The sequence below is a fragment of the Lissotriton helveticus genome, chromosome 4_1, assembly GCF_964261635.1.
Source record: "Lissotriton helveticus chromosome 4_1, aLisHel1.1, whole genome shotgun sequence".
Classification (NCBI taxonomy): Eukaryota; Metazoa; Chordata; class Amphibia; order Caudata; family Salamandridae; genus Lissotriton; species Lissotriton helveticus.
Genome location: NC_136063.1, coordinates 34460387 through 34472658, shown reverse-complemented (window position 1 = coordinate 34472658; position 12272 = coordinate 34460387). Strand labels below are relative to the sequence as shown.

The window sequence follows — 12272 nt, the reverse complement described above, 5'->3', positions numbered from 1 at the left end:
GAAACCAGATTATATAGATTTTTGTTGATCCTTTTGTTTGGGTTTCTCTGTTTTAAAGCCCTATGTGACTAGTCACTCTGATCTACTCTTTGAAGTTACTTTTATAGACTACATAACTGTTTTGGTTGTATGACGGAACCATGACTGCCTAAACCACACATGCCTAACAACGTGGTCTTAACAAAGACAGCATCTTTAACATCCATTGCTTTGCCACACATGTCTTTACAACAAATGTCATTGTAAATGAATGATTGGTAAAGGCATATTCATGTTAAAGATCATACCCCTGTATACCTACACCCTGAGCCCTAACACTTTGCACCCACCCTGCAATCTACCTGCCCCATCCCTACAAACTACTACAACCCTACACCTTGAGACCTAAAACCAATCCCCCAGCCTTAAACCTTCACCAACCTTAGCCCCATCAAGCGCTAAAACTTGCCCCCAGTCGTGAAAACTGCCCCTCTTCCCCGCCCTGAGCCCTAAACCTCGGCCTACAGCCCTAAAAGCTACCCGACACCAGCCTCCCACACTGAGCCCTGAAACTGGCCACCAGCCCTTAAGCAACTGTGACCTCCCCCAACCCTCAACACCCTGGCCCCATCCCTACTTACCAAGGCTCATCAGATGTAGTCCGGCCGCCATCTGCTTCTCTGGTCTGACTTACTCATTACAATGTGTGCATTTGGAGGCAGAAGTGAAGGGACAGTCCAATGCTTTCCAAAGGGCTTAGGAAGCCTGTTGGACCGTCAAAGAGTTGGTAATCCCTACAGTAGGGGCGGTGCCTTCTCATGCACTGCTATAGAGATATTACAATCTCTCTTTCTGACTGCCTATAAGAAAGTGACTTTGGGGGCCCCTAGCAGCCCCTCTACCCCTGGCCCTCTGCTATGAGGCCTGACTGCCACCTATGGTACCCCCTAAACATGCCTGCGCTATGTAGCAGGCAACACATGGTGCCTGCCACATGGTTGAGGGATGTTTTTAAAGTGTATATTTTCTATTGCGGTTTGTGCTGCAGCCTGCAGCACAAGCCAAAATAGAACATATGCACATTGCGACTGCTGTGAAGGCAGCCATATTGTAATGAGGGCGGGCATGCCAGTGACTCTTTGTTGGGCAGTCCCTCTTCTGCAATATAACTCCAAGAAAGAAAGAAGTTGGACTGGGAGCTGAAAGAAAGGGATTCAGTGCCAGTGCTCCCACATGAAGTATAAACCAAAACAGTGGTCACTATTCCTAAAGGGAGAGTTGTCGGTCTAGGGTGTGGAAGAAAGAGTCAGCAAGACACTTACTTGTTGCCCCCACACATCACAAAGGATGTCATGCTACATCATAGGGCAGTTGCTCCTCGCCGGACCGGCACTTCAATGCCCTACGGGTCCCCCGAAGTGTCACATTTGCAGAGACCTTTTTAATTCTCTCAGTATGATGTGTGTGACTTAGTGCTCATGAGATTGTGAGCAGTCGATACCAGCTGAAATAGATCAGGGTTGGGGGCTTTAGATATGAAAAGTCAACCTGGAGATTAAAGGGGTTGTATCAAATGCATGGTGAAAGGCCTCAATATGAGGCATGAGAAACAGGAAATCTCATTGCTGAGCAGGAGCACGTTGAGGTCAATGATGTGCCACAGTGGGAAGAGGGGCAATCAAGAGCCATTGTATTTAAGAGTAGTGTGAAGAAGCAGACATTGGCATTTACCTCACAATACCTGGGTGAAACCCTAATAACTGTACTTCAGATAGCCTATCTAAGATATGTCCTTTGTTGCTCGAGTCAAGGGAGCTCAAAGTAAAGAATGTGATTTAGCTCTGTGCGGTCACTTAATAAAATCTCTCTCTCGAGCACTGCTTGGACTGACTTGTTAATGTTCTTTCCACAGATTGGACAGAAGAACTGAGGCTAATCCTACTCGGCAGCACAGGAGCCGGGAAAAGCGCCACTGGAAACTCCATCCTGGGGAGGAGAGAGTTTGTGTCCAAACCCTCGGCAGTGCCCGTGACCAGACAGTGCCAGAGGGGGGAGGTAGAGTGGAAGTGCAGACCTCTGGTAGTGGTGGATACCCCGGACTTCCTTTACCCACCAGTCTCTGCAGAGGAGCAATTGATAGAAAAGAAGCGGTGCGCACAGCTCTCCCACCCAGGCCCGCACGCCATCCTCCTCGTGCTCCAGGCCGGGCGGTTCACCGTGGAGGAGCGTGAGTCCGTACAAAGGATCCAGCATCTCTTCGGGGAGGAGGCGCTAAAGTTCACTGTGATCATATTTACACGGAAAGATGACCTGGAGGGTGAAACTATACAAATGTTCCTCAGCACATGTGAAGAAAAGCTTAAAGAGCTGGAGGAGAGCTGTGGGGGGCGAGTCTGTGCCTTCAACAACCGAGCGACAGGAGCAGAGCGGGAGCAGCAATTGGGGGGCCTCATTGAGGTGATACACACAATGCTGACAGGGAATGGAGGTGGATATTGCAGCCTGGGGCAGGATCAGGAGGATTGAGGGCAGAACATTTTGGTTTGATGGTTGACTATGTGTCTCTACAATGCTAACAATTACTCCTGAACACTGATGTTTAGTAAACCTCACACTTTGAATCACTTTTTACCTCTCACACTCAATCATAATCCCTCTCTGTCTCACATAATCTCACTCAGACATTCTTTCTTTTAATCATTATGTTTTTGACACTCTTTCTATCTTTAAGTAATTTGCTATTCTGTTCCCTCCACTGTACCTCTTTGTGAATTCTAATCTAGCAGGGAGATTTTCTGAATTATTGGACTGCAAAGAGCCAAATTCACTAAAATAGCCTTTTCTCTTTTCTCCTGCACTGGTGCACAAACAGGCTGCCTAGCACCTTGCACACATCTTTTCACCATAGTGCAACCAGAATAGTTCAGGGAGCGAAGTACCATCTAGCTGTCTGCCATATGGGGGAGTGTTGGTAATATTATGGGTTACTCTTATCTGAGGCCTAGACGTCCTCTCCACCATGCCTTATGTGCAGCTTTGACCGGGGCTTCTCTGGCTCCATCTAGTCTAGCGTCAGTTTCTGATGTGCCATGAATACATGTGCCAGTTTTCCCAGTGCAGGCCAAGCTCCATACCACATGACAGATTCATCATGTGTTATTGTCCTAATGAGGACAGACCTCAACACATCTACCCCTCTCCGTACATGTAAACCCTACTCTTTCAAGTAAGGTTTGTTTACCACCCTTCCCCCAAAGACTCAGCAGCATCAAGGCTTCCAGTGCCCGACTGTGGGTCGAAGGAGTTCCATCATATAATCTTGCCCTGTCCAATGATATTATTGGTTCTGTAACTGTCAGACTACCTGAATATCACAGATAACCAGCACATGCACTTCTCATACACCACAGTGAGCCATTTAACTTGGAAAAGTGATAGTGTGACACTTAAGACACTGAGATGAATTCACGTTCACGTTAACATACTCTGGGGCAGATTTACAAGTAAGTGCCGCAGTGTGGCACCACAAGCCCTTTGACTGTGCCACGCTGCTGCACTTTCAGTGCACCGGAATGCAACATATTTATAATGATATGCCATATTCCTGTGCTCTCCCTTGCGCTTGCACACAAACAGCTGCCATACGCCGGCACAGGCACCCTTGCACCATGGTGCAAGGATGCCTGCGTCATGGGGAGATTGTTTTTGTGCAGGAAGGTGTGAAAACAATCACTAATGGCATGTTTCTCTTTCAATTCGTGCTGTAGAATGCAGCACGCATTGAAAGAGGAAAAATACGAGGAGAATGGAAAACATTTCTTCTTGTTGTGCCTCAGCGGCATAGCTTACTGACACATTTCCAGGTTTGCAATTCCTCGTAAATCTGGAAATGTGTCTGGAACACTCACAGCAACACCCATGGATCGCCCCTGGGTGGCTTTTCCAATCCTTGTAAATATGGGGCAGTGAAATGCGCTGCCAGTGCGTCACAAAAACTGATGTACTGGCCGCGCAAGGGACTTGCAAATCTGCCCCTCTGCATTCAAGTTGCCGGGTCCATCAAAGCTGCTCCACTATGCAACCTCTCTCATGTGACGTCATGTATTGCACAAAGGTTTTTAACTTGCTTGCATATATAGCTTGTCTATTATATGATTCGAATGTCTCTACTTTACTCATAGACTTTTTATTCAGACTTGTGATATGTGAAGCTCTCTGGTAACTTACATTGGATTGAGAAGCACTATTCAAAATAAACCTCAAATGTATTGACGAGTAAGGTAAATCTGGAACAAGCAGTACTTGCATATTAAGCAGTGCTTTGCTTGCTTCCCACATCATGTCTTGCCAAGATTCCAGATGCATTTTCCATTTAGGGTACACCTTGCTTCAACGTACTTCGTATGCTCAAAAAAATCTTCCGCTGGATCCCCACCGAAACAAGAAAGACTGTCACCCACGCACTGGTCACTAGCCGACTGGACTATGGAAACACCCTCTACGCCGGAACCACAGCCAAATTACAGATAAAAATTCCAACGCATCCAAAACGCATCAGCCAGGCTCATATTGGACATCCCTTGCCAAGCTCACATTACCGGTCACCTGAAAGACCTCCACTGGCTTCCCGTCAACAAGAGAATAACATTCCGTCTCCTCACCCATGCACACAAGGCCCTCTACAAACTAGGTCCCGAATGCCTCAACACACGACTGTCCTTCTACACACCCACCGCCAACTAAGATCCTCCAATCAAGCCCTCGCCGCAGTTCCGCGCATCCACAGATCCACCATGGGAGGAAGATCCTTCTCCTACTTGGCGGCCAAGACCTGGAATTCTCTCCCCACTCACCCCCACCTTACACAGAACTACATTTCCTTCAGAAAGGAACTTAAAACCTGGCTTTTCGATAAATAATGCACCCCCTCCCCAAGCTCCTTGAGCGGTGAGTAGTGCGCTATACAAATTCCTGAACTTGAACTTGAACTTTGAATTAAAACACATCCTGAAAGCAAGTGACCCAAGTCAGCCTATTATAATCTTCACCAATGTTTTATTTCTAGTTTAGTTTAGTTTAAACTAATTGCTTAGTTACTAACACCGTTACAATAAAACTTGTACATGAAATAAATACAAAAATACATGATATGCATAAAATTTGTCATTTTAAAATTAAATCTTTGCATTCGAATTTGAAAATATTGAGTGGTAAGAACAAAGGTGGAAATCAGTTCTTTAGTAAACAGGAAGCGCTATTTTAGCAGATTACATGTTATCATGTAGGTCAATGTCACTTGAGAGGGAGAACTGTTTATACTTTTTTATAGTTTAGTTACAGGCCTATTGTTGTAAATAGGAGAAGATAGATGACAGGATACTTCTAGTTGATTACATGTAGATTTATTGTAGGACACAGCTGAGTACAAAAACCTCGCCAGCTGACCTTACCATCAACCGACACTGGTAGAACACTCTGGTACAGATTAGAACACTCACAGGTATTCTGGGAAGCTAAGGAGGTAAGAACACTAAGGAAGGGCTAATGACTACTGTCAGCCATATTACAAGAAGAATCAATATACAACACATCTTCCTTCTTTACAAAAAGAAATGAAACAAACTGAAAATAAAGCTTAAAGTATGGGAGACAGCAACAATAAAACTAAAGACAGAAAGAAGGTCTAAGACGACTAGAACTAATTTTAGTTCATGAAGGCAAAAGAGCATTTTAGGGCAAAGAGTGTCAACGTGAAGTGTGAGGTGAGACACAACACTTAAAACAACTAATAGGCATCACCACTACCTACTCCCCTTAGACTGACAAAACAGGAAAAGTCCACCCCCTCTAAACCGTTTCTGTCCGTCAACACTTTACGCTCCAAGTTGAAGATAGACAGTTCAACATACTCCTTCGTGCTTGAAAGATACCACATTCATAGATAAGATTACTGAGTGCAGTATAACAAGCGATGTAAAAAGATAAATTTTTTCTGACCAGGAACCTTTGTCCCCACTGCGGACTTTCTGTCCAGACTCTCACCTGGGACCTTTGTCTCCATTGTGGACATACTGTCTAGAGTCTCCCCTCGGACCTTTGTCCCCGTTGTGGACTTACTGTCCAGACTCTCACCTGGGACCTTTGTCCCCATTGTGGACATGCTGTCTAGAGTCTCCTCTAGGACCTTTGTCCCCGTTGTGGACTTACTGTCCAGACTCTCACCTGGGACCTTTGTCCCCATTGTGGACATACTGTCTAGAGTCTCCCCTGGGACCTTTGTCCCCGTTGTGGACTTACTGTCCAGACTCTCACCTGGGACCTTTGTCCCCATTGTGAACATACTGTCTAGAGTCTCCCTTGGGACCTTTGTCCCCGCTGTGGACTTACTGTTCATGCGCTCAAACTTTGTACTGAGACGTTCCGCTCCTTGTTCTGTCTCCTCTTTGACCATTGTCCATATTTTGTCTTTTGGAATAACCTTTGTACAGTCATGTATCTTTACCTTTGTCCTCCCGCTTCTTCGGCCCACTTATGGACTAGCTTTGCCCTGCTCTTAGGTTTTCTGAATATGACAAATGCATTTCCGAATCGACAGACGCGCCACATTTACTTACTGCAGGTACTGTGCACCGTAAGTTATTGGACTTAATCATAGGTCCTTAGGCACGTTTCCGAGCTCCTAGCCAAGAATTCTGCTCTTATTCTCCTTAGAATTGTCATATAGTAAAGAGCTAATTTTATTTACCGGTTGTTCTAAACAGCATAGGCATAGTGATAAAAATAGTTGCTTCACAATACCCAGTTTAATTTCTTATGTCTGTTTACTGACACGTTTCTTGGTTTCTCCCAGATTTGTAATGAATACCGAAAATATCCACTAGATGGCACACTTGTCATAAATTTTACACTGTGACTCGTGTTCTATTGTTAACACTCGTGATGTTTTACGCTGCTGAATTGGTCCTCCTTTAATGGGAAAATATGTGCTGTAACGTTAATAAATGCTCATTCACTGTCCGAACAGCACAAACACACTGCTACAGCTCACAATCAGCCTCACACGAAACCTTCTGGAATGTGGAAATTAACAGTATTAATACATGAGACACTTGCCAGAGATGAGCCGCGTGTATATTTCACAGTTGAGAAACACTTTTGGTGGAGCGCGATGAGCTGTATATTTATACCGGGCAGCAAACAGTGTAACGTTGCCATGGGAACAGGATACGATAAAATGAAGAGCAGAAAATGGCTGCATTACGTCGCGTTGTGACGCTTCACGTTGTGCGGTGATGCAGACAGGATTCTTCCACACGCTGCAATGACGCTGAAAACATCACGCTCCTCCGCTGAGTCACACGGAGATTCTACCACGTCATTACAAACGAAAGTGGCATGGTGAAGACCGGATCAGCGTGGAGGCAGACACACAGACCCACAGTCAAACGGTACTCACAATCAAACGGAAATCAGTAACTGCATGACAGACTCACTGTAGAAGAACTCGAACTCAAATCTTCTTCTTTCTCCATATATGTCTGTAATTCTCTCGTTTTTGGCAGCATGTGTATCCAACCTATGTCTGTAATTTCCTCATTGTTTGCAACAGCTGTGGCTTGAACATTGAAAGTAATACGCTTAAAATTTCTGATATCTTTTCTTTAAAAAGGGTTTCACAGCATTGGTAATCCCTGTAATACTTTGTTGACTGCAGATGGTTGAAATGTAGTTTTACTTGACAATAGCTGTTGGATGAGACTGGTTTCATAAGTTTTAAAGCGCTACAAATACTTTCAGATGGTTTTCTTCCTTTTTCACAGCAGTTTAAAGGTTTCTGATTACTTCACTGCTATTACTTTCCTACACCTTATTTCTTGCCAAAGTTAAGATTGCACCGTACTGCCAGCGATGAGTAATATACTCACAGTTCTTTTCTTGCTTTAAATTCCTTTGAAATACTCCTCATACATTTAGTTTCAACTTCTTTAGATGATATTACAGGCAGCAGATAGGTGAAGAGCAGTGGGTTCTTTCTGCGAGGTGTAGCTCAAGCTGTGTTAGATGGTTTCCTCTCTGGTCTGGTCAGCAGAAAACATCGCCAAAATGTTGTAAATAGGAAAAGATAGATGACAGGATACTTCTAGATGATTACATGTAGATTTATTGTAGGATCAGCTGAGTACAAAAACCTCGCCAGCTGACCGGACCATCAACTGACACTGGTAGAACACTCTGGTACAGATTAGAACACTCACAGGTATTCTGGGAAGCTAAGGAGGTAAGAACACTAAGGAAGGGCTAAAGACTACTGTCAGCCATATTACAAGAAGATTCAATATACAGCACGTATTTACAGCTCGAGGAGATTTGGTTAATAAACAAAAAAAGGTCAGCACCAGTGTTGCTTTGGTGGAGGGAGCTTTTTTTTTCTTAAATGGGATGTACCCATTTAAACAGTAGTTTATGTTAGCGGCGGTGAACAAGTTATGTTTGCTATAATGTTTGCTCCAACATTAACAAAGATTTTACAAAGCTACATTTTAGCTGGGGGTCCCCTAGAGCGAAACAGGCTAGGATAGCCTGCTTTGTTCAAATTCCCCTTTGGTTAAATGCCCTTGTTAACAGTTGTTTCCTTTCTGTCTGAACAATGTTTCAGGAACAGACAAAGCAAAACAGATCTTTCTTATTGGTCCCAGAGTCCACAGGTAACAGGGAGATTTCCATGTACCCAGGGTGCCATATGCATGTTAACTGGTAATAACCCAAGATGGGATTTTAAAAACTGCAGCTTGATAAAAGCTGGGTAAACCGTGACAACGTAATCTTGAAGGGCAATAGATTGACAGTTAATTATTGTCATCCAACTATGTGCTCTTTTTGCTAGTATGGCTGATATGGCTTTGTCCTCTATAACAGATTGAGTTTTAAGTGACTTATAGACTAAACGCTTGAAAGTCTGTAAATTAGTTGGAGTTTCCAAAAGTTGAGTGAGGCCTGCAAGGACGAGAGACTCCTGCGGGTATACCCTTACCGGTGACGTATTATGGTGGTGTAGCTCGCCCCATAACATGTGATTCAGTGTTTGGTTTGGCCATCCTAATCTTGTTCCAGCCTATTATGTATGCAGAGCGTCGTGCTAGTGACTGAATTAGCCACCCAAATTCTATTCTTATCTGCCTGGTTAGGTATAACTTGGTAAGGAGAATATAATCCTGTAAGCACAAGTGATTACAGAGTCTAGGGTGTTGGCGGCCTGCCCTCTTTATGCTTTTCTTCCATAAGAGATTGTTGGGAGAAGCTTTGCTTTTACAGCTTCCAAGAGTGGATCCAAAGAGGGAACAGCAAGCTTTTTCTTCAGGTTTTTAAATACTATGGCCAGAACCAGGCCTTTCTTTTGTATCACTGCATTTTGCATGAAAAGCTTCCTTTGTTATCAATAGTTACCCCAAGATACTTGTACTCATCTGCGTTTTTTATCCCCTTTTCACCCAAAAACTAGGCTTGTGTTCAGGTGCTCCTGTTTTTATAACTCGTGTTTTTTTGTTTTTTCCAATTTGATTGACAGGCCATTGGCTAGTGAGTACACCATCATTGTGTTGAGCAGTCCTTGAAGCCTCACCTGAGTACGGCTAACCACTACCACATCATCAGCACATAATCAAACTTGATATTGTTTTTCTGCCTAGTTTAGGAGCATGAGGATTGCATGATTGGGATGGTTCTGTCAAATCTTCCAGAAAAAGTTTTAATAAGGTTGGTGTCAGAACACATCCTTGTTTTAGACCTCGAATGGTTTGACTTTTTTGATTGAGATGTGTGCCTGCCCCTACCTTTTTCAAGTTGAAACCCATGTAACGCTTTGCAACATTATCAACATATCTAAAAGATTTTGCAGTATATTCCAGTTTGCCAACTTCCCCCAGTCCACACGGTTAAATGTCGCTTTAAAATCAATATACCAGAAGTATAATCATGTTTTGGAGCCACGGGCAGCATCCACATGTAAAGAGATTGCTAAGATGTTCTTAATCATGCCAGGTGATTATAGAAATCTGGTATGATTATATGGTATAATGGTGTTGCTAGAGGCAAATGATGTTAGCTCATTAAACACCATTCTGGCAAAGTATTTAGCAGCAGCAACCAACAGAGTTATAAAACAATAGTTTTGTGGAAGAGATCTGTCCCCTCCTTTAAAAATGGGTGATATATTTGAATCTTTCCAGGATGCGGGGACGATTTGTGTGCTTTTGACCTCAGTAAATACTGGGGCTAAGATTTCTACCCAGAGATCTGGGTTATATCTAAATACCCTTAAATTATTTAAAGTCTTATATAAAGTGAAGTCCTCTGGTACCTTATATTTGTTTGAGATGCATTATACAAGAAACCACAGATATATTTATGAGTATATGTATAAGATGCATCTGGGCCATGCAGTGTTTGCATATTAGGCAGTGCTTTGCTTGCTTCCCGCATCATGTCTTGCCAAGATGGCAGAAGCATATTCCAATCAGTGCCGCTTCAGTTCCCTCAATGGTACACCTTTGTGTTGAAAAACATCCTGGAAGCAAGTGACCCAGGTCAGCCTGTTATATTCTTCATCAATTTTATATTTTAGGTATTCCCTTTGACTTATGTATGTTCATTTATTTAAGAGAGTTATTTTACGTTTTGAATACAAGTGCACAAATGCCAATATTGTAAAAGTATGTGTTTCTTTGCAGCTGGTACTTCAGCTTGCTTGAACGTATTCATTTTTTATTTCAACATGATGTATATTGCATTTCTAGTCATTTTAATTACACAATGAAAAAGGTTTGATAGAATGTCAATATTTTACAGACTGTAAGAAGGAAAAAGGTTAGAGGAGCTTTAATATTGTTATCTCTGAAGATGATCAACAACATGAAAATAGAGTAAATACAAGGGAATTAAGTGTTTTTTAGATAGAGAGAGTTCGCTCTAGGGATCCGAGACAAGAGGATTATTCAGTAGCTAAAAACATCTTTCTTCCTAAGGGCTAAAGAAAGTCACATCAAGTCCTCCATGGTTCATATGCCAATCTCTCGGACATACACGCTGAATCGTGGGCAGGGGAACTGCAAATGCTGTATTCTGTTGTGAGGCACCCATGAAACTACAAAAGACTCATTTCCAGTGCTAAGTTTTGGTTAGTTAGCCACTGGAAATGAGGGGTTGGAGGCTGCAGAAATACCTTGCAAAATTGCCACAATGTTAGAATGTTTTCTTTTTTTTACCTGCTCATAAATATCATTGTCACTATTATTTCTATTGGTATAATAAATGCTAATCATATTTGTGCAGTAGAATAGGTATTTGGTTTTAATAAAATCTTGAAAGCATATTTCTCGATTCCTGGTGTTCTTGAGTGTGTCTACTCATGATGAAAGAGTGTTGGACTTCGACAATGAATCCTGTGACATTTCAATCAGGCTGATCATTACCAAATACTCACCTCACCATTGAGGTGCTCAGTGCGTTCCTGGAGTTTGCCTTCCACTGACTTCTTATTCTCATGTTGACACATTGACTAAGTCCTTGATGACAGGGGATCTAGAGAACTCTACTGTTTTTGGAAGGTCTAGAAAATGTATTAAGCCTTGCATTTAATGCTGCTACTGTAGGTGAGAGAAAAATCTCAAATGAATGGATGGAAATACTAGACTTAAATGACTTAAGGGCAAATGTTGCAAATCTTAAACAAGCTTGTTTGGAAACACTTAGCTATATAGGCTGACGCGAAGATCCTATGTACGACTCCAGTTTGAGTAGGCACCAACTCCATCTTAGGTAATGAAGGCTGCCATTGTTACCAATTTATACAGAATCACTGTCATGTCTGCCATTGAAGTAGATGTTGTCTAATCTTATGGTCCATGTACTGTGATAGTGACAAGTTAGTCCGACAATGACATAGTTACACCTAATGTGACATCAGTCTGGCACAAGTGTCTAGTTATGACAATGTTGATGTCAAATAAGACAAAATATAGACATATAGCCCAAACTATGTAGTACAGCTTCATACTTTCTCAATAGAAACTGAGCATTTGTTGGACAACTTAAACATCTGGGTTGTTCCAGACTGTTTCCGTGCTTAATTCAGGATATATTGGCTTGTAGTCTTGCTAGCCACAGTGCATTAGCTGGACCACAAGCTCAATCATGTAATGGATGGAGTTATGCACCCTTATAACATGACCACTCTGACTCACCAAGGGAATCGGGGTCACAGATTTATAACCCTTTAGTTTGGTTACTCATGCATA

General features: G+C 42.7%; 1 protein-coding gene across 3 annotated transcripts in view; it reads left to right on the top strand.

The window, feature by feature from the left end:
• The window catches only part of LOC144828310 (GTPase IMAP family member 9-like), a 31815-nt gene extending 20468 nt beyond the window's left edge, over positions 1–11347 (top strand). For all 3 annotated transcript variants that reach the window (XM_078686397.1, XM_078686393.1, XM_078686396.1), the window contains one exon: positions 1892–11347. In XM_078686397.1, the coding sequence (XP_078542523.1) occupies positions 1892–2505 (614 nt within the window). In that variant the 3' untranslated portion in view covers positions 2506–11347. The remainder of the gene's footprint in view (positions 1–1891) is intronic.
• The last annotated feature ends 925 nt before the right edge of the window (positions 11348–12272 follow it).